This window comes from Phoca vitulina, unplaced genomic scaffold (genome assembly GCF_004348235.1).
Source record: "Phoca vitulina isolate PV1807 unplaced genomic scaffold, GSC_HSeal_1.0 scaffold19, whole genome shotgun sequence".
Taxonomy (NCBI): Eukaryota; Metazoa; Chordata; class Mammalia; order Carnivora; family Phocidae; genus Phoca; species Phoca vitulina.
Window position 1 is genome coordinate 28,896,186 of NW_022589722.1, and position 22,080 is coordinate 28,918,265.

Here is a 22,080-nt window from a genome sequence, read left to right on the forward strand (position 1 = left end):
TGTTGGCTGGCTTTCTTGTGATGCTCTCCGCCCGTCCCCGTTTTTCATAAGTAGACCGGGTTCTCTTTTTCTGAGCTTTGGCATCCGCTAGGAACGTCAGGCTTCTGACAGTGTCCATGTCAGTTTAATAGGAAAATCCATACCTCATGGATTGTCAAGTCCTTCTGGTCTGCGCTCCTTCCTGCCCTTGAAGTCCTAAATCTGGGCATTTGCTTCCCTCTGTAGCAGACTGGCCATAAAGGATGCAAGACAAGGTCATTCATACAGCCCAGGAGGGCTCGGCCGGCCGTCGGCAGGGACGCTCAGGCGTGTGCCGAGCACTTTAACGTTGTCATCGGCCCCTGTGGATCTCTGGTGCCTCTCCAGGAAGGGGCCGCCACGTCTGGGGGTGTTTATGGGGCCACGGATCATCACAGAGAATCTTTCTAAATTTCACCATCGGCATCTCAAGCTTTACCTTTTGGATTTGTTTTGTGTGGTTCTGTAGAACTTTGGTACAATTAATGCTGTGGCTGTAACTCCTGGTTGACTCTAGGCGTCCAACTCTTACAAATTCTGCACTTTAAGGAATTCTCAACACAGGGGCGCCTGGGTGGCTTGGTCTGTTGGGCGTCTGCCTTTGGCTCAGGTCGTGATCCCGGGGTCCTGGGATCGAGCCCCGTGTGGGGCTCCCTGCTCAGCAGAGAGTCTGCTCTCCCTCTCCGTCTTTCCTCCCCCCACTCACGCACTCTGTCTTTAAAAAAAAAAATTCTCAACACGAAGTGACTCCAGTGAAGACAGTACCAGAAAGAAGTGCTTCCAGGGGTAAGAGCCGTCTCCACCGCAAGTATGGTCTTCAGGGACGGTGAGGGCCCTGCCTGATGCCCTTCCTTGGGGGGGGGGGGGATGTCTGATTTCCACTGATCAGAGGTGCAAGGACATCTAGAATTGGGGAAAAGCCCGCTTATAATTAAGGAGAGCCTGGATCATGTAGTCCCCTGATCGCAGCCATGCCTGCTCAGAGTATCCTGCCTGGGTAATCGGGTTTCAAGTGAACTGGAAAGGAGCAGGCCCACTATCCCTGTTAGGCATCTGGATGAATACCCTGGTGTGGGTGCTCGTCCTGAGGGGCACAGGAGGTCCCTTGCAGGGCATGTCCAGATGGCCCGTTGCGGGGGGGGCTCTGCCCACTGCCAGGGGGCCTCACTGTGTGGCCAACAGCACTCACGCCCCTTCTGCATCCGCCTGCTGGACCCTCTGGCTGCCCTAAGAGCAGTTAGGGTCTCCCATCACCCCCACCCTCAGGGTGAGGAAACAGGCACGAAGAGAATCCTATTCCCTGAGGCCCCAGCAGTGCGTGCATGACGAGGTTCCTGGGCACTGCCCATGATGTCGAGGTGCACCCCGGCTCCACATTTGTCCCCGCCACGTTCTGCTCTGAAATGGAACCAGTGCGGGGGAATCCCATTTTGGGGAAGGAACCTTCTGCGGTCTGAGTGTTCCCCTAAATCCCTATGTTGAATCCTATCCCCAGTGTGATGGTCATAGGAGGTGGGAACCTCGGGAGGTGATCAGGCACGAGGGTGGCGCCCCCATGAATGGGGTCAGTGTCCTTACCTTACAAGAGACCCCACAAAGCTCCCTTGCCCTTTCCCACACGAGGACACAGGGAGAGGGTGGCCATCTGTGAACCAGGAAGAGGGCCCTTATAGACACCAAATCTGCCGCCCCCTGATCCCGGGACACCCCAGCCTCCTAACTGAGGCAGGAACTCCTGCTGCGTAAACCCCCCAGTTGTGGTATTCCGTTACCGCGGCCCTAACGGACCCAGACGGGCACCTGGCAGCCAAACCACCGTCTTCTTTCGTTTCTCCAAGTGGACGTCTTGGTATTTTGGTTTTCTTCAACAACCAAACAGGAAGACAGCTGACACATGGCGCCGGGCCTGTGGTTTCGGGGCCTCCACACAGAGAGGGAGGCCAAAGTCAAGGAGGTATACTTTATTGCAGTACAGATCGCATCGAGGAGAGGACAGGACGCCGGCGGCTCCCCAGGGAGCAAACCAGAGACAAGGCGTCCTGCTCTCTACACCTCAACCTGGCTGCAGGGAAGGGGCGTCTCCCCAGCCGACAGCTGAGGTTCTGGGTGGCAGAGAAGACGGACAGACAAGCCAAGCAGACACATGGATGGGGGGCACGGCCAAGTCCAGTTTTGCTTCTTGGCTTCAAAATGAAATCAAGCGCCCCCCCACCACCCCGGGGGGCAAGCTCGCCCACCAGCCCGTCAGCCGGGCTTGGGGGCACTGCGGCTACACGAGACACACCAGCATGTGACTCCAAATTTCAGAAACAAAGTTATGGAAATAATAAGAATTTTTATATTTTCCTCCCATCGATGAAAAACGAACAAAAATCCAACATTTTGACTCTAGACTCTGGGGGAAGGTAGCATCTGACGGTGACGTCAGGTTCTCCCTAGAATTGTCTTCCTCGGCTGCCTGCTGCCTGGCGCTCCGCCACCCCACTTGTCCCCGAGGCCCCAGCCGACGGCAGACGAGGGAGAAAGCTCCGTCGGGGCCGCAGACAGGAGGATGGCCTGCTTCTGCATAAACGGAAAGGCGACGGCAGCCAAAGGCCGCGGCCTTCCTGACTGGGAACTTCACAGGAAGCTTGCTGGTGAAGGTTCTGGTCGAGATTGGGAAACAAGAAGGCTGGGTCTGGGAAGCAGGCTCCCAGGTGTTCTGGGGGGCAGGGGTGCGGGGGGGGACCCTGACACCCTGCCACGGGGCAGACACTCTGGAGAAGCAGTCCGCCTGGCCCCCGTTCACGTGTGGGGCCCACAGGTGTTGCTGGGGAAACCTGTTTGTGGGGACACCTCGTCGTGCTCCCCAGAACCCGCATCTGCTCACACCCTGGGAAACAGAGCAGCCCAGGAGCCGGACTCTCTGCAAAAGCCCGCAGCTGAGCGTAGGTGGCGGTGAGGGGAGTGCGCACAGGGGCCTGGCACTCAGCCCTGGGGACACCGTGACTGGCCCTGCTCCTGACCTCGGAGGGAAGAGGACCCTGAGCCCCCGGAGGTGGCGCGGGGATGACAGCTCGAAGGCGAGGCTGCGCCTGAGGGAGGAGGGGAGCGGGCTCCGCAGAAGCAGCTCCGCGAGCTGAGGCTGAACGGGCCGGCAGCACCACGGAGCCACGAGCACCTAGATCAGGCGGGTGACGTGGCAGTGGTCGGGCTCGTCCAGGTACAGGGTGCTGAAGACGTCATTGAAGAAGCTCGGGTGGTACCTGCAGGCCCGCTCACAGTCCGGGTTGAAGTTCACCTCCAGGATCTGTGGCTGCATCATTCGCTTCCCTGACGGACGGCACAAGAGCACAGGGCATCTCACTCCCGGGTGGCCGGCCAGGGCACGAGGTCCCTGGTCCCTTCCCTCCCGAGCTCCCTCCTGCCGCCGCCGCAGCCCGCTGCCCTTCCCGCTGGCGCTCCGCCCCGAAGGCCGCTGCCCCTAACGTGCCTCCCACACCAGGTCTCGCGGTGAATCTGAGGCAAAGGACCATCTCAGCAGCACTGAGCAGGGCAAGGAACTGGAGATGCCCTCTCTGTCCCCCGGGGGCGGGGGAGGGCTGGATGATGGGCTTTGGGTAAGTGGAGGGGGGCGTGGTTTGGATTATGGGGCGGGCGAGCCCCCTCACCATCTGGACAGTTGTCCCACTTGAGCATGAGGTCGATGGCATACACAGCCCGGGACGAGGGATAGTCGCAGAGGCCCAGGGGCGGTGGCTTGGCACACGCCACTTGGAACAGCTCCGTGAAGGCCTGGAAGATGTCAGCCTGGGGAAGGGGCAGGCAGGGTTGGGGGCTGCATGGCTCTGAGGCTGGGACCAGCCCCCAGAGCAGCTCCTTACACGGCCTCACTGCCTCTCCGTGAGCTGCGGCCCCAAACGGCCCACGAGCCCTCCTCCTGCGGCCTTCGTGTCTCCAGCCCTGGCCCTCAACGTCTCCTCTGACACATGCTAAGCTGCCTGGCTCCTGCCTCGGGGCCCCCAGCTCCCCTCGGCTCCAAGGTGCCCAGAGCAGCAGTGGAAGCACTCTAGGATGCGGAGGCCAGCCCGGTCTCCAGCTGTGTCCCTACTGTCCCCTCAGGTCTGCAATTTCTGGGGCAGGTAGGGCCTATCGCCATCTGGCTGTCCCGAAGGTGCTCCCACTCCCCTCCAGAACACCCCACGTGGCCCAGAGGGGGAGGAGGGCTGCAGCACACGCCGTCTCCTTCACCGGCCTCGGTGGGAGGAGCAGGACCATCCCAAGGAGGCCAAGACCCCCACCCGCCCAACACCAGCCCACGAAGGAAGCCCCGGCCTCTGCCCAGGACTCACCTGGACGCTCTTCCAGGGAAATTCCGGGTACTGCTTCTCAAACTCAGGGACGAACTCATTACAGTGCACCTGCCACAGACACACGGCCTGTCACGCTCTGCCCAGGGGCCTCCTCGGGGCAGGGAGCGGGGAAGCCTGCCCTGCCTTCACATGGAGGCTCTGGCACTCACCGGGGCCACATGTCAGCACCCTCAGCCGATCCAGCACCCCCGCCCCTGGGCACAAATGAGAGGCAGGGGACGGAGTCTGAGCTCTGGATCTTACTCTGTGACTCAGGACAAGCAGATTTACTTGTCAGAGCCTCAGTGTGCTCATCTGTGAAATGGGACAATGCTCCCTGTGCGGCACTTATTTACAGGGCTACTGTGAGGCCGGGACAGTGTGCTGGAGGCAGAGCCCAGACCCAGGCCTGAGCTCGCCGCTCAGCACCAGCTCCGAGTCCCTGAGGACGGAAAGATCTCCTCGGGCCAAGACTGCATCTAAAACACACGTGCGCAAGCCGGCCCTAAGCTCAGGCTTCTTCCTGAAAGGCTGACCCAGGATGGGCTCCCTACGGAGGCCTGATGCTCACATCCTGTTGGCGATGTGTCCCCACACACAGGAGCTTACAGGGAAACGCGACCCTTGGGGTGCCACACTCACAATATGGGGGGAAGCCATTCAGTTCTCTCAGAAACAACTTCCAACCGTGTCCCAGGGCCCCACTGACGGCTCAGGGTCCTAGGGACCAGCCTCCAACGCGGCCCAGGACAAGCAGCAACAGCCAGGCTGGGTGTGCGTGTGGGTACGGCCACTCTGATGGCTCAGTCCACCCTCGAGGACTGCTGAGACACGGGCACAGCGAGGTGTCCCTGGCAGTGGTCACTGCAGCTCGTTTATTAATGGTGACCACCAGAAGTGACGTAAATGTCTACGAACAGGTGAATGACAACACCATCCCAAGACAAAGACGCCCCCAGCCACATTTAACAATAATGACGAATCTATATACATGATGCTCAGCAAAAAAAGAAAACCATAGAAGGATTTGCTCACCTGGATAGCAGTTACACAAAAACATATATATATATATAAAACCACCATTTGAATAGCTTTGGGATCAAAAGAATCAAGGCAAAATATCAAAACACGTCTGGAAACGATAATTACCACCTTCAGAAGAGCGCCCACCTTGTGGGAGGCAGGGGAGAGAAGGCCACCTGCAGGCCTTGGGGTGAGCGGGGTGGATGAGGGGGTGAGTGGGTGTGCCCTACTTCCCACTGGCCTGAAACAGCCATCAACCAGCCAGCAGGTCAGGGAGGGCTTTTGGGACGACGCGTGAGGCAGCCTCTTTCTCCTCTCCTCCTTCCTCCACCCAGAGCAGGCTCTGCCTCTGCCCGGGCTAGGCCCACCTGTCGCAGGTGCGCTGCTGCCAGCTGGGGTTTGAGGCCCTCACCTCGGAAGGAGCTCTGCCCTGGTGTCCCTTTGCCCAAGGTGCCCAGACAGCAGGGGGAGCACGGATCCAGGATCCAGGCAGCCTGCTCCCGGGGGGCCACGTGGCACGCACCCCTGTGCCTCCCCACCCCCACCTGTCCTTGTGCTCGGGGGCTGCCGGACGGAAGGCGGTCCGTGCCTCCAGCGGAGACCTGCCTGGCCCCGACTTGCTGCAGGACCTGGGGAGGCCTCGGGCATCTCAGACAGAGCGTGTGCCTCTCTGAGCTGCGGGGCTGCCGCTTGGAGATTAACCCGGGTACCAGGAGGCAGCTCCCCCGAGGGTCTACACAGCCTGCCCAGAAGACAAGCCGATGGGTGTGGGGTCTGCGTCTGTAACTGCCTCCAAGTGAACCTACCTGCTTTAGCACCACTTCCGGGTCATAGTTCATGACGGTGAAATGTTTCTCATAGTCGTCCAGGTCATCGAGTGCGAAGGGCCTGCAGGAGGAGCGCCCAGACACGGGAGGGTCCTGAGCATGGCCGCGTCCCAGGAGGGACGGTGCTCCGAGAGACCCTGCCAGACGCCAGTGCCCCCATCGGAGTGAGGGGGTGGCCCCGCGGCCCCTCAGAGCTTAGCTCTGGGAAGACACCTGGACGACCCATCAATGCCATCACGATCCGCAGCTGCTGGTGCCCATGTGACAGTGACAAGCGCTGCTCACGTCCCCACCCGTGGCTGATGCGGGCTGGGTACGAGTTCCCGCCGGACCAGATCCGGGCTCAGCGGGACCACCCGCTGGGTGCGTGGTGGAGAAGGAGCTCCAGGACGGGCTTTCTGACCCCAAGATAAAGAGGGGCCCCGTCACCCCCCTCCTCCCCCCAGCCAGCCTCCCAATTACCGGTTGGAGAAGCGCAGCCAGAACACGTCATATACGAACAGCCTCAGGGGCTTCACCGACCGCAGAAGCACGACATAGCGGACATCGAACTTGACCGGCCCCACGTCTTCTCGAAGGAACAAGACAGGATTTTCGATGTATTTGGACACGACCTGGAGGACACAGATGCGGGGCTGCAGGCGGCTCTCCCCTCTCCTTGGCCCGGAGGCACCTAACCTCACCCCAGCTGCGTCCGTCCTCCCTGGTGACAGGCTCACGCCTGTGGGCCATCCAAACAGTCACCACATCCTGGAGAAACAGGCACGCTCCTGCCCTGGCCCCCGGAGCCCTGCGCCCTGCACTTGGCTCCTTCCTTGGTCTTTTCAAACACTGTCTAGACTGCGGCAAGTTCTGTATCTTCACCTTCACTTTGGCTGAAGGAAAAGATCCCATCAGTTTTTAGGTTTTGAAAACTGCATACAAGTTCTCAGCCGTAATCCCACCAACTCTTCCTCCGCTGCCTGGAATCCGCTCAGCAACCACCCCACTGGCACGCTTTCCCTGACCTCTGCGCAGGGGCTGTGTGTCTTACAACACCCCCACCCCCAACGCCGCCCCCGACGTGCCCCATGTCACTACGGCACCGTCTAGGGGGTCCCTGGCCTGGCCGCCTCCCTCCTGCCGGGCGGTCCCGCGTGGTGGAGTGGGGTCTCTGAGATCAGACACACCCGGACAGCGCTCGACAAGGGCTCCCCCTGCCCCTGGACAGTTACACAGCCCTCCCCTGCTGGCCAGGACACTGGAAGGAGTCGGGGTCGGGGCTTCAGAGACACCTGTGAGCCGAGTGACCCCGCTCACTGCCAACACCAGGACCCACCCCCACAGGGCCCGACACCCGAGTCCCCTTTTGCCCCCCAGTCTCATCGACGAGCCTGTGCGCCCAGAGCCGCGAGGCCCACCTTGGGGGTGCTCTCGCGGTGCCGGATGATGCTGTGGAGGCTCCTGGTGATGTGGGTGTCCAGGCTGCGGGCCAGGTTCCAGGGTTTGCAGATCCAGTGGTTGTCCTGGCCCCTGAGAGCACATGCGGTCGGCTAGGCTGTGCCCTGCGCCCTCCTTCCCGGGACCACGGCAGTCTTAGAAGAGGGGCACCCAACCTCTCCCAGGGAGTAGTGGGAGGTGTCACAGAGGGAACGTTAGGGGCTGGACCCTGGGGTACAAGGAAGAACTTGCTTGAGCCCAGACGTGGAGACGTCCGTGGTGGTCCCGGCAGTGCCCTGTGCCCACAGCTTCCAGCGCCGCGGCCGGCACAAGTTAGTGCAAAGCCGAGGAGCGGGCCGGGTGGGGCGGGCCGGGCCGTGGGAGGGTGACAGGTGTAGGAGTCCCACCTCGCAGGGCTCCATGGTGAGGGGGGAGAGGGGGGCCCTTACCGCCTCTCCCGCTGCTGGAAGTAGCTAACAAACTGGGGTAACTCGGTGCGGAGATTGAAGGTGCGGGGCAGCCAGGCCGGGCCCTCGGGGCCCCCCGCCCGGCGCGCGATAGAGGCCAGGCAGTCCTTCACCGTCAGCAGGTTCTCGCAGGGGAACTGGTTCAGCAGCACGTTGGGCCTCTCCTGGCTGAGCCTCCTGCGGGGCCGAGGCAAGTGCACACGGCTACAGGGGCGGCGAGGGGCTCTGGGGCCGGTCCCTGGACCCCCGGCCTGGTAGGGGGGTACTCACCTGTAGTCCTTGAAGTGGGAGAAGTTGTAGAGAATGTCAGCACCCGCCTCGCTCTGGGTGAAGGTGAAGCGTGGGTGCGTGAGGTGGCTGAACACCAGCTGAATGTCTGTGTAGACCCTACAGGAAGAAGTCGGGCTGAGCTGGGCCCCCACCCGTGCTCGCCACACCCCTGGGACTTGGGGACTCCCCACCCTGGGCTGATGTGAGAGGATGAGGCCGGGTATAAATTCCACTCTGCAGTCCTAGCTCAGGCCGAGGCTGGACGGCCCGGGTCAACCTCACCCTCTCTGCCTACCTGCTGAGTGTGGGGCAACTAGGACTCTCCTGACCCCAGGCTCCCCACCTCTAAGATGGGATCACAGCCCAACTCACACTTCTCATTGGGGTGACACGGGATAACCTGAGTGTTTCACGGACGCAGGCTTGTCTCCCACACGGAAACAGGAAGGACTGATACAACCAGCCTCCCACGGACACGCTAAGAACTCTGCCCTCAGAGAAGGCAGCTGGTGTCCAGGTGCGTGCAGGGGAGTGTGTGGCCAAGACCAGTGCCCTGGACGTGGCCTCGTTCCACACCAGTGCTCGCTGCTGCCTGCCCTGCCCGGCCCTCGCTGGCCCCGGGGCAGAGGTGAGGACAGAGCCCGGGAGCCCATCTGCTGGGGGTGGCCGAGGCAGAAGAAGGTAGGAGGGTGGCCCAGCCCGGGACAGCGGTCCAGGGGAGGAGATGAAGTGGACCGCCAGGGGCAGGACTGTGAGCAGGAGGCCAAGACTAAGTGGGCCTCAGTGGGGCCTCTGACCCTGAGGAAGGACGGACTCTGGGCAGTGGGCCTGGGCACCAGGGAGGGCCCCCGGGCTGCCTGGGCTGGGGGGCTGGCCCAGGCTTGGGTAGCCAAAGAGAAGGACTCCCATGGAGGCAAAAGCCAGGCTGGGACCCGCCTCTGAGCCTGCTCCGCATCCAGTGGGTGCAGCACTGCACGCCCACCTTCTCACCTGTACAACGGGGCGTCTGGTTCCACCTGGCATCCAGCCTGCCTGGCCTTACCTCACCCGCCAGCCCCCAGCTGCAGACGTCCGGGAATGGCCCCTCCTGGCAGCCCAGCCCCCTCCGCTAGGCGCCCTGCGCATTCACGGTCGGCCCAGGCTCCCTGACCTCAGGAGCAGGCCTGGCTATGTTTTCACCCCAGGACCAGAGGGAACCCCTCCCGCCACACAGCATTCTCTCTGTGATCCTAAGACTCTGGCCCTGGCTTCTGTCACTGCCGTGCCATCAGGCAACGGCAGGCTTACTGAGCGCCTCCCTGTGCCGGGCACTGTTCTTGGAGCCGTGGGAACTCGGGGGGAGCAAGGAGGCTCATCATGAGCTGAGAAGGGGGCTACACACTTGAAGACGTGGTCACAGGGATATGCCACCGGACTGATGGCAAGCGGCAGCTTTTCCTTGTTTTCCTCCAAAATGGCCTAGAAGGAAAGCAGTGCAGGTAGAAACAGCTTCAGGACAGGGAGCAAGGGAACACCCACCTCCCCAGTCCTGGCGCATCAGGGGCACCCCCAGACCCGAGGCACAGCAGTGGCCAGAGCCCTCGGACTACCCCGCCCCGGGATTCTGGGGCTCAAGGCCCCTCAGATGCTGAGCAACCCATTTGTGTCAAAAGGAGAATGTAAACACTTTCTAAATCTCAACGCTCTCTCCAGATCACAGGCATCTGAGAAGGTGTCACGCCTGTCCCGGGAGGGGGCTCGCCGGTCCTAGTGGAGCCCTGAAATGCTGTTCCAAGCGTAAGCCGTGTGGTGGTTTAAAACACACCAACGAACACTGTGACACTCCCTTCGAAAGGCATCTCCCCTTGGGTGTAGGCCGGACCGAAGGAGCTGCTTCTAAGGCACAGACTCAGGGGAACGGGTGCGCTACTTCAGGGAAGGCCCTGCGGCTTTCTCCGTGCTTTCTCCCAGCTCACGGGCTCGAAGAGAAGTCTGCAGCCCTGCGGAGAGGCCACGCGGATAGAACCGAGGCCTCCTGCCGACACAGCCAGCACCACCTTGCCAGGCGGAAGCCGAGCCTCAGCCCCAGCAAGCCTCAGATGACGCGGTCCGGCTGACAGCCTGGCTACGCTTCGAGAGGAGCTTCGAGTCCAAAGCACCCCCCATCTCCTGTTCCACAGAAAGTGGGTGAGATGATCAATGTTTGCTGCGTCAGGCTGCTGCCTTGGAGTCATTTCTTATCCCGCGATCGCTGACTCATACCGGCGACCCCCGGACCCAGAGCACAGGCCCGAGCTGGATGGGTCAGATGGGGAAAAGCAACCAGGATGCTACGGACAACTAGATTTGGCCTCAACTCCTCCTTCTGGACAGCAGAGGACGTCCCGAGGTAAAAAACAACAACTAACTTGAATTCCTAAGTGTAAATTCAGTCAGCTGTCCCAGCTCAGGCCCTCCCTGCCCTGTCTGCTAGAACCACCTCAAGATCAGGAACCTTTTGTCCCTAAGCCATTCTTAAGCCTTACTCCTTTGCAGTCACCCATTTACTAAGCAACTACTAGGCGCAACTACTCTATAAGGCTCTGAAACATGCCTCGGACTCAAGATGAGTGATGAGTTTCCTGCACGGATAGTTCAACCACCACCGGCTTAGATGGAATTCATGGCAAAGGGGCCGGGAGGACCCACCACTACGGCCCAGCCTCTCCCAAACCACAGCACTCACAGAACGGCTAACACCCCATGGCGCTTCCCATTCTCACTTGAGCTAACTTGTCCACTCCTTTCCACAGCCCTCCGAGGCACTCAGTGAATGTCTGATGTGCCCGTGTGGGCAGGGAAATTTCGACACGGTGGGGTAAGGCTTGCGACTTCCACCCACAGGCTGTCAGGCCCCCTGGTGTTGCGCCCCAGCTCGCCTACCAGCTGTGTGACCTTTGGCAAGTTACTTAACCTCTCTGTGGTTTCCCCATCCTCAGTAAAATGAAGACAGAAATAGGACCTCAAGTCCTTATGTTATAAAGGACTACCGTCAAGCATGCCCATAGGTGCTAACCACAGGCCTCACTCATGGCCTGGTTCCAAACCGGGACCAGCCACTGGGAAGCAGAAGTGGGAAATCAGAGGCAGAGGAGGGAGGAGGGGGGCCCGGGAGTGTTCCCTGTTCAGCCCTGCCTGGTCTGCAGTGACTGTGTTCCCAGAAGCTCTACCATCTCCCCTGCCCGGGGCCTCCCAAACCCTGGCTCCCTAATTTGCCCCCAAGAGGCTGCCACAGATGAAAGTGCCTCTTTTGGCCAGAACAACAACACTAACGATGACGCGACTTGCTGACGGCCTACTGTGTGCCCGAGAATGCACCGTGCGATGCTTGAACAGCGCCTTCACATCCCCGGTGAGGAGGAACAGTACCGAGTTGGGATTCATAACCAAGCCTCATGGCCCACACTGTGCCCCCCAGTCTTGGCAAAGAGTCCCCAAAAACAAGGAAGAGCAGCACTGACCACCAGCAACCCCCGCTCCACCCCTCTGACAGCATAGGTCCCGGCCTCAGGCCCTGGGGTCCAGGCTCGGCGCTGGCACGCGAGCTGGGCGGCCACTGGCGGCTCCTGCTCACTCCCTGAGCTCTGAGCCCCTTGTCTCTCAGATGCCCCCAAACTCTCTGCTCCCTCCTACAGTAGCCAGTTGGCATTCAGTAACATGTGGGGACTGAAGAACGTTCCAGAAGCCACCAGGCCAAAAGGCCCCAAGGTCGGAGGCAGACGGTCACACCTGGTAGTGCTCATCTGGTGGCTCGGGCGTGGAGGAGCTGAAGTCCAGCAGGTCGGCAGGGACCCAGGGCAGCAGCATGCACTTCCGGATCAGAGGGTCAGCCTCTCCGTAGGCAAAGTCCCGGGTCACCTCCTCTGCATTAAGACACGTGGCCCATCAGGGGGCAGCAGGAAAGCAGGGCCTGGGCCCATCCTTCAGGGTGGGTGGTTGTGGCACTTACCGCCCGTGTCCAGGTCCCGCAGGGGCCACAGCAGCGTGTAGGCCACCTGCTGGGGCATGTAGAAGAAGGGTGTGGTGGCAAAGCTAGGTGTGTCCGAGTGCTGGATGCGCGAGCCGAACTCGTCCATGACGTACCACACCGGCACCTTCTCCTCGGCCGTCTGTGGGCAGAGCACACACAGCAACCCGGGTCCACCGGTCCATCTGCCTGCCCCTTTTGTCGTGCACCCTCCCATCCATCTACCCAAACGACGCCCCATCTATACCTAACTCCCAGAGCCTGGAGTGTCTACCACACGCATCCCAGTCCCCTTAACCTGGGGCCCCTGGGACCATCCTGGGCAGACCAGGACACAGACCAGCAGACTGCAGTGTGACTGCTTGTGTGGGACAGGTGCATGGACTAAGGCCCTCAGTCTAGCAGCTACGTGGATGTGTCTGGCAGGGGAGGGCGAGGGGGGCTCCCTGGAGGAGGTGACATCTAAGCTGAGACCACGAGAAACAACTCTGGTCTTCTCCCACACTAAAAGCGGTGAGGGGCTGGAGCATGAGGGTGGGTCTTGGGAGGCTGGTAGGAGGGATGGCGATGGACACCGAGGACTTGTGCTAAAGGGACACAACTCTTCAGAGGCCAGTGAGGAACCAGAGGGCTTTTGGGGGATGACAGAACATGAAGGCACCAGGAAATAGGCAGCCAGTCATGGGGCCCACGTCTAGGGGTCTGAGAGAGGGTCGTGTCCCGTGAGCTCCAAGGCCCCCAGACACCCGAGTGCCTGGCACTGGCTGGCCCAAGGCAGAGTAACAGGCCCATGATGGAGCCACAGGGAGTGAGGGGGCCCCAGGAGAGACGTCTGCTCACTTCTGGGGGGAAAGGCCCCTGGGGCTGGGTCCTGGCTCCCCCGGGCTGCCGCCGCTCACCCCATGGGCCAGCTGGTAGGTCTGGTTGAACCGCCACATCTCCTCCAGCACCAGGTCCTCGGCCTCGGCGCTGGGCAGCTCGCCGTGGAACTCGATGCCCATCAGGTTGGCCATGCGGTGCAACAGCCCGGGCACCTGTTGTAGCTGCTGGCGCGCGCGCTCCACGCGGCATGTCCAGGCGTGGTCGATGAGGAAGATGCTGCCGGCACAGGCCCAGAGCGGGTGTGAGGGGCCCTCAGGGGGCTCTGCCCCAGGAGACGCGGGGGGTGGGGGGGAGAGGGGGCCTGCAGCTGCAGCCTGGGGAGCTTCCTCTCTTCCAGTGTCTGCAAAAACCAACGGGGCCCCTACCTCCTGTCAGGGGGCCGGTACGAGCATCAGAGAAGACAAAACATACAATGTGCTGACCGTACACACCAAGTCCTGGTGTTCTTGTTGGTAATTACCCTCCATCACCGTCACAACTGCACTTGGACCTGCCGGGCCGGCGCACGCTCCCACCTCGCTATTGCAGGCCCGGCAGGCGCTCGGCAAAAGCAAAGGTCAAGACGCGGGAAGCCAGCAGCAGGGAGAAGCGCAAGGAGCTGGCACTGGGGGCTCACTCACGCAGGCCTGGGACTTCGGGGCACTTCCTGGGACACAGCAAGGCCTCTTTGTGGGAGAGGCTGCAAGTCCCTGCGCATTTGGACCCCTGCGGCCCACATGCCCAGTCCCCGTGGAAGAGCCCGGGGGTGGGGCCACCACAGAGGACCAGGCAGGCACCTGCCCTCCCAGCCCCCAGGGCAGGGCTGCTGGGACACCTTCCAGAGCCCTGCTGGAATGGGAGGCTCCGGACACCCAGGGGTGTGGTTCGCCTGCTGGGCAAAGCGGCCGTCACCTCCGTTGCCCTGGGCATCAGCAAATGCTCCAGTTCTTGGGCTGGGTGGCTAAGTCAGCAGTGTTTATTCCACTGTGCTTCTAGTGCTGTACGTTTGCACACTCAAAACAAATGCAGATTTATTCCTGCCCTCGTGCTTAGAGGTTATGACCACAGGATGCCGGGATGCCTTGCACACAGCCGAGCTTCAAGGCGGGACACCTGGGCGTGACCCTGGACAAATGCTCACGAGGGGTGCTGTACACAGCAGGTGTGGAGAGAGGATGAAGTTGGGGTCTGGCAATCAGGGCAGACTCAAAGCTCTACAGGGAGAAAGGCCCGGGAGGAAATGAAACCAATGCCCGGGGCTCCAAACACAGGACTCCACCCGCATCCCATCCTGTGCCCGCCTGGTGGAGGGCTACGCCTGAAGGCTGCAGAGGGGCAGTGAGCTCCTTGAGGTGGCTGCTGGGCCTGAGGCCCCAGAGCAGGTGCACCAAGCTGACCGTGCGAGGTGAGCCTACAAGTTTCGGAGTCAGAGAGCACGTGGGTGGAGGCGGCTGGCTGGCTACCTGTGTGGCCACTCCCACCCCCTCACAGGGTGCTCTGCACAAGAGGCCGGCCAGTTTCCTCCTCAAGGGTCCCACAAAGTTTGGTTGATGGGCCTGCAGCTCCTCTTGGCCCCTACGAGGCAGGAATCCCAGGGTCCAGTCTTAGCTCTGCCCCGTCTACCCTGTGGCCCTGGTGTCCTCCCCTGAGGAATTAAGCAGACCACACTGCTCACAGGCCGGGCATAAAGCCCTGGGAGAACCTGTCATAGTTTTCAGAGACTGGGATTCAGTAGGACCGGGGGTAGGTCCTCAGGATAGCCCGGGCTAACTGACGCGCCACACCCGGGCTCTCAGCCAGCCGTGACTTTGGGCAGGTCCTCCTTGTCTCATCGGCAAAGTCGGAACGCATTACCCCTCTGCTGTGGGACCCCAGTGATGGTTGGGAGAGGTGTGGGGAGGCTGCTCTCAGGTCTGTCTGAAACACATGACTCACGCGGGAGCGTCATCGGTATTGGTATCGGGGCCATCCCGACCGTGGGGCCCAGCTGGAACCTCTGGTGGCCACGAGCGCCTCTCACAAGGGGCTAAGGGACCGGTGCTCGGGACACAGCAAACACGAGGGCCTGCCATGGCTGCTTCTCCCCAGAGGGGCCATCTCTGGCTCAATCTAACAGGGAGCCCACCCTGAGGACCACGGTACAGAACACGGGTGTCGGGCCTGCAGCTCCTACCTGTTGGGGTCGGCCGCCTGGAGCCCGTTCTCGCTGGTCACGATGACCTTGTAGCAGAGCTCACCGCCGGGGTTAGGCTGCTTCTTCCTCGCTTCCCGGGCCTCCTCGCCCTCACTCTCCTCCTCCACTTCCTGCACTTGCATTATCCCGAACATCTCCCCGGCATCAAAAACCTGGGGTCACAGCAGGGGTGTTGGCAGGCTCCCGGGGGCCTGAACTCCAGCCCCAAGGAGCACCACACCCTGGCCTCAAGGGCCAACGAAACCCCTCAGGGGAGGCAGGACCTATTTAGTACCCAACTACCCATCTTACAGGTGGGGAAACTGAGACTCCTAGAGAACAGCCAGAACTGCAATCTAACCACAGTCACCAGCTATTGTCCAAAGTCCAGCAGCCCAGGGGGCCTACGCTTAGAAGTGGGGCTGCAGGCATGTGGTAGAGTCCAATCTAGCCTAACTCTGGTCAGGTCAGAGGTGAATCTGGAGGTTGGGATCAACTCCAATTTCACCGGAACAGCCAATCCTACACCAGGGCAGCAGCTGAGGCGCCCCAGAAAGAAGGCAGGTGGCCAAGAGCCTCCCACAGCCGCCACGCCAGCCAGGTGAAGAAGCGGCTCGGACCTGCACAACGCATGCTCTGTGGCTGGTCTCAAGTGCTGGGTCAGAAAGATAAGGGCCTTGGTCCTTGAGTTTCCTTGCCAACCACATGCAGCTGGTGAAGACAAGCCAGCATGCCCCCCTCATGTACCACGTGTCTGCCACCAGTTGGCAGGGGGCCTTAGGGCAGATGCTGGAGCCAGGCTGTGGGGCCTTGGACCGGTCACTGAACCACGCTGTGCCTCAGTTTCCCCATCCCTACAATGGGAACAGCAGAACCGACCTCAGAGGGTTGTGGGAAGGATGAAATGATTAACAGACATCAAAAGCTTGGAAGAACCTAAGCTCGGCAGATGCCGTGTAAGCACCTGCCAGCACCATTACGCTTCTGCGACTAGCCTCTCCCCGGGGAAGAAGGCATCCTCCACCCTCCAGCAGAGCAGAGTGTAAATCAATAAAACAGCGCATAGAAAGTCCTTGGCACGAGCAGGGACAACAAAAGCCAGTTCCCCAAAACCCACTTCTCAGGACCCCAACAGAGATGCAAATCAGCCCCCTATTCAGGCACACGCAGCTTTTTTGTGCCAGGCAGGAGGGCTCTCCGGGGTGTGAGGGCGAACTGCTCATGATCTTGCCTAGAGCAGGCAGCCGAGCAGCAGTGGAGTAAGGTGGGGTCATGTGGGAGGCCCAGGTCAATGGCGCTGGGGCCTGATGGGAGGTGAGTGTTAAAGTGGGGGAAGATCTGAACATGTGGCCGGGGGTGGCAGTACAAGGACCCCAGGTAGGGGCACAGAAGCTGTGGAACAGGTGGAGCATGCCAGGTCCTTGGAAGACAAGGGGAGCCGCCTCAAGCTGGATTCCCTAAGCAGTCAGAGCTGGGGTGGGAGGGGGTTGGGGTGCTACCTCCCCTCCAGGACAGAGCTGCTCAGAGGACTGGAATTCACACCCTGGGTTTCAACCCAGAACCCAAATCCCCAAATCATATGGAGGGAAGGGGTACAGTGGGGTAGCCTAAGGCCTGGGGATAGAGGGCCTGCCTTCCCCCAGCTGTGAAATGAGGGTGACCACAATCCCTTCATGGACAGACTGGAAAAGCCCCTAAGGAGGTAACGAAGGGAAATGGTTTTACAGCTGGGAAGTTCCTGCCGGCAGGGAGAGATGGAATTTATTTTAAAACACTCCCCATCCTTTCCAATGAGACTGATCTGAGGCAAGGCACCAGGGTCATTGGCCTTGCAGGGAGTTGGAGGGGCCCCATTCCTGTTGGCAGGTGCCCTCCCCCACACCTGGGCCCAGAGCAGCAGTGGCAGGTTTCACTGGGAACAATGGATGTAGGTTTTGGGTCTAGTAAAGTGATGACTCACAGCTCTGCCCATAACCCCTAACGGCAAGGGAAGCTCATGGAAAAATACTGGCGGCCCCCTGGTAGAGCTACAGAAGCCAAGGCAGAGGGGACGCTACATCCTGGTGACTGCTCACCATGTGCCGGCCCTGGCTGATGTCATCTAGGCCTCCCCACCCAATCCCGACTACGACAGTGGGAGCTGGGGCCCTGTTCCACCATCGGGCTTTCCAGATGGGAGACTCCAGCTCAGACGGACCAGTGTTGCCCGAATGAGGGTTTCCTGCCTACGGAGGCTGGCTGGGCTAGAGCCGGGGCGTTCCCACATCATGTGCCTTTCACCCAGAATGAGGAGGACCTTCTTATCCTAACAAACTTGGGGGGGGGGTCCCCAGCACATGCCTGGGACCAGAACCAAGGGCTCAGGAAACACTGGTGGAAGGGAGGGCAAGTCATATGGGGAAGGAAATTCACAAGAGGTAGGGATGTAGTGAGTGTCACTGAAATGTCTTTTTTTATAGTAACTATGTGTTTGGAGCAGGAGGGTATTTGGTGAACCCGGATTTAACACAGAAAACCTGGCTGAGAAGGTGGGGTCTGTCGAGCGGCTAGGCTTGGGTGACTACCTCTTCCTGGCTCTGGGGCTCCACTCCATCACCTGCCCTGGTCTGTCTTGGCCCTGGGGGCAGCCCCCCACCCAAGAAGAGCCTTTTTCCAACTAAGAAGGCCCCTCTAACTGGCCTGTGAATGTGCTCTGGCTTCAGCACCTGGGCAAACGACCCAAAACCAGGGCCCACTCATCAGCGAGCACCCGTGGGGAGCCCCACTGGAGACCCAGGCTAGAGAAGGCTGGTGGGCAGAAGGGAGCCGTCCCCACAAAAGGGCAGAGAATCTAGAAGCATGTAAACCCTTTTCTTTAGATCTTTTCCATCTCCCACAACCTCTTTCCTTTCACTTGCAAAATGAGGGTGACCAGGGCTCAAATCAAATGATGACACAAGAAAGAATTCTATGACTCGAACAGCTAAAGCCACACAAACTCATGGGACATCTACTCTCCCTGGAGGAGGCAGTGGCTGAGAGCAAGGGACAGGTTCCCAAGTCTGACAAACTTTGGGAGACTCAGTTGCTCTTCCTGTGACTCAGTCTTTTCAACCGCATAATGGGGATGATAAATCTGTGGGGCTCAGATGTGTGGAGAACTCAGTACAGGTCCCCACACACAACAGGAACCGCACACACAGCCCCGGCCCAGCCCCAGGCACTGGTAGAATCGGGGCCACAGGTACTGGGCTCTTGCTGCCACTCTTAGGCCCCGAACTCTAAAAGCTCCTAAACCGCCAAGGAGGCGACGTCTAAGTCGGTCATCATGGCCTTGGTGCTCTTCAGCAGCAATCCTCTGTCCGTTTCTCCCGCCGCGTCCACGCCGCGCCCCAACACGGACACACCCCCAGCGCGTCTCCCCCAGGCCGGCCCACCTCGGCAGAGGCTTCTCCCGCCCCGGAACGCGCTTTCTCTACTTCTCCCCCAGACACACTCCCCACCCGTGAGCCCGCGTCCTCCCGGGGGCCGCCAGCCTCCCCCCAGCGCACCTGGCCCGGCCTCCCCGCGACGCACCGCAGCGGCTCTCGGCCAGGGGCCCGCCCGCAGCCACACCCTTCCCGGTAGAAGGGCCCAGCGCCGTCCGCGCCCCAGCTTTCCCGGCCCCGCTCTGCACCCCGGTCCTCCCTGCCGGCGCCTCGCCCTCCCGCGTCGCCCTAGCCCGCACCTCGTGCTCCAACTTGTGCAGGAGGCGGCCCCAGTACCGCTCGGGGACCCCGGACGCGCGCAGCGCCAGGCCGTGCAGCGCCGCGAACTCTGCCCGGGCGCGCGCGTCCTCCTCCGGAGTCAGGCCCGGGTCGCCGCGCTCGGCAGGCGGGTTCTCCGACCCCGCGTCGGCGTCCATGGCGCCCACACCAGCGCCAGCGCCGAGTCCCACTCCGCCGCCGCCCGCGGGCCCGGCGCTCCCGACTCGGCCCGCCCGCGCCCGCCCCGCCCTCCTCCCGACCTCCCCGCGGCCCCCGCCCACCGTCCGCCCGCCCGGCGCCCTATCGCGCGAGCCGCCGGGGGCCTAGCTCCGGGAGCCGGACCGGAGCCCGGAGGCCCGGCCGGCCGAGGGACGCGTGCGCAAGTGCGTGAACGCGCGGGCGTGCGGCGCGTTGGGGGCTTGGCGCTGCTGGCGTGTGCGCACGCGCGCCGGCTGGGGGCGGTGTTTTCTCTCTCGCGCCGCGGCTTCCCCGGGGGATGCCGGGAGCGAGGCTGTGCGGCATCCGCGCGGTCGGAAGCGGAAGGTACTCCACGTACTGTCCGGAAAAGGAACCTGAGGCTTGGAGGCAGGGTTGTTCCCGGCATGGACTCACCTTTGACGCCTTGCAGACCCCGGGGTGGGAGGGGATCTCTGATTCTTTTGAACGATTCACCAGATTTAGGTGCTGCAGAGTAGTGGCCCTTCTCAATTTCTGTACTTTTGGATTCAAGATGTAAATTTACTCGGTTAAGCCCGGTGGTGTTTCTTATACGGGGAGGTATTGCAAAGGTATTTCTAAGTGCGATTGGCAGAATTTCAAAAATCATGGGGCGCCTGGGTGGCTCAGATGGTTGGGCGTCTGCCTTCGGCTCAGGTCATGATTCCAGGGTCCTGGGATCGAGCCCGGCATCGGGCTTTCTGCTCGGCGGGGAGCCTGCTTCTCCCTCTCCCTCTGTCTCCCCCCTGCTCATGCTCTCTCTCTATCTCTGTGTCTCAAATGAATAAATAAAATCTTTAAAAAAAAAAAAAAAGAATTTCAAAAATCATGCTTTGAACGTTCTATTTTTTCAAGGTCTTCCGCGTTTCATCGTCGTGTTTGCAACTGTGCAATCGTAATTTGCTAAAAAGCGCAAAGGCTGATTTTTTTTTTTTTTTTTTTGGTGCTTCCGTTACTGAATACTTTGATTAAAAGTTTTAAATTGTGCTTGGATAAAATGCACCGGTTCCGGGGACTTGTTCAGTGCCACGGGGACACATAACGTTGTTATGCGAAGGTTCACACTTCCAAAGCGCAGTTGGTGAGGCGCACAGGGAAAAAGTTCCTGCCATGCTCAAGTACTTTTTTGTATCTACCATCAGCTTTGTCACGGAAATTCTGTAGTTCAGTTACTCTAATTATGAAAAAAATGAGAATTTTGACGACTATGATTTCTAATTCAATTGATATAATTTACAACTTGTTTGGATGAAATTATTAACCACATCCAATTCCAAGTACATTTCTGCTCCCTGGGGTTCTTAATTTAGTAAGAACCTTAGTCCCTTTTTGCTGAGTCCATTGAACTTTATTTTTTTTTAAAGATTTTATTTATTTATCTATTTGACAGAGAGAAACACAGCGAGAGAGGGAACACAAGCAGGGGGAGGGGGAGAGGGAGAAGCAGACTCCTGCTGGGCAGGGAGCCGGATGTGGGAAGGACCCTGGGATCATGACCTGATCCAAAGGTAGATGCTTAATGACTGAGCCACCCAGGCGCCCCCCCACTGAACTTATTATATGAGTATTACTGTTGCAAAAAAATGCCTTTGGTGTTCAAATTTTTAACTGAATTTAGCTGAGTGGTATTTTTTTTTTTTTTTTAAGATTTTATTTATTTGAGAGACAGAGCACAAGCAGGTGGAGGGGCAGAGGGAGAGGGAGAAGCAGACTCCACACTGAGCAGGGAGCCCAATGTGGGGCTGGATCCCAGGACTCCAGGATCATGACCTGAGCCGAAGGCAGACACTTAACCAACTGAGCCACCCAGGCGTGCTTAGCTGAGTGGAATTCACAATAAGGTTGGTTTTTTACTTTGTGATGTGATGTGGGCTGGGAGTGAATGGTCAAGAAAGAATTCTTGAGATGTTTTCAGTGCAAAAAGGTGTTTTTATTAAAGCATGGGGATTACCCGTGGGCAGAAGGAGCCGTACTGGGGTTGTGAGGAGCAATTGATTATATACTTTTAAGTTGGGAGGGGAGTTGAGATAAAGGAAGTTTCCATTTCTTTTGCCTTTGTTCTTCTCATCACTTTAGATAGATTTCCAAAAGTTTAATATCGATTCCATTAATTGGATGAAAAAAAAAAAAGAACCATCTCACAACTTTGATACACATTGGCCTCCTCTGTGGAACAGGCCCTCAGCCACCAGAACCAACACACTCACAGTGATGGCTTTGCTTTTCCATAGGAGGACAAGAAAACTGGGAATTAGAAAAATGAGTCAGGGGCGCCTGTGTGGCTCAGTCGGTTAAGCAGCTGCTTTCGGCTCCAGTCATGGTCTCGGGGTCCTGGGATCGAGCCCCACTTCTGGCTTCCTGCTCGGTGGGGAGTCTGCTTCTCCCTCTCCCCCTCCCCCTGCTCATGCTCTCTGTCTCTCAAATAAAGAAATAAAATCTTAATAAAAAATTTTAGAAAAATGAGTGAAATGAGTGTAGAAAAAGTCATTTGATCTAAACGAAGTCAATGACTTAAGGAGTGACATGTCAACCCACTTCTGCAGCTGCACGTGTTAACTCATTTCTGGACGCAGCCTTTGAAAATACTAACTTTTGAAATAGATGTGATGCTTCTGAGTCGGAATTGTGTCGTCTGGTGTGACTTGTGGTTCGTGACACCTCTTCAGCCCCCATGGTAGAAGGTCAAAGCCAACAAATATCTTGTGGAAATTTCCAATTTCATAATCGACTTTGAGAAATGGAGATTCAGAACTGAATTTTAAATA

General features: G+C 59.4%; 1 protein-coding gene across 2 annotated transcripts; it reads right to left on the bottom strand.

Moving 5' to 3' along the window:
• Positions 1-1,932: 1,932 nt before the first annotated feature.
• On the bottom strand, positions 1,933-19,314 carry TTLL12 (tubulin tyrosine ligase like 12). 2 transcript variants are annotated; one of them, XM_032416636.1, is made up of 15 exons: positions 19,081-19,165; positions 16,122-16,228; positions 15,375-15,547; positions 13,240-13,438; positions 12,323-12,482; positions 12,103-12,236; positions 9,737-9,813; positions 8,356-8,472; positions 8,068-8,262; positions 7,600-7,711; positions 6,662-6,813; positions 6,179-6,260; positions 4,350-4,418; positions 3,669-3,807; positions 1,933-3,330 (listed from the first exon to the last, which is right to left on the bottom strand). In XM_032416636.1, the coding sequence occupies exons 3-15, from the start codon at positions 15,527-15,529 to the stop codon at positions 3,179-3,181; spliced, it is 1,743 nt and encodes a 580-aa protein (XP_032272527.1). In that variant the 5' UTR covers positions 15,530-15,547; positions 16,122-16,228; positions 19,081-19,165; the 3' UTR covers positions 1,933-3,178. The 2 variants fall into 2 exon arrangements, with proteins under 2 accessions (XP_032272527.1, XP_032272526.1); XM_032416635.1 differs by lacking the exon at positions 16,122-16,228 and having other exon boundaries at positions 19,081-19,314.
• Between the last annotated feature and the right edge of the window lie 2,766 nt (positions 19,315-22,080).

Coding starts and splice junctions, on each gene's coding strand:
- TTLL12 (XM_032416635.1), bottom strand. CDS start 19,257: ATGGACGCCGACGCGGGGTCGGAGAACCCGCCTGCCGAGCGCGGCGAC. Junction 13,439..15,374: donor CAGGCGGCCGACCCCAACAG/GTAGGAGCTGCA, acceptor CTGTGCCGGCAG/CATCTTCCTCATCGACCACG. Junction 3,808..4,349: donor TTCCCTGGAAGAGCGTCCAG/GTGAGTCCTGGG, acceptor CCCCTTCCCCAG/GCTGACATCTTCCAGGCCTT.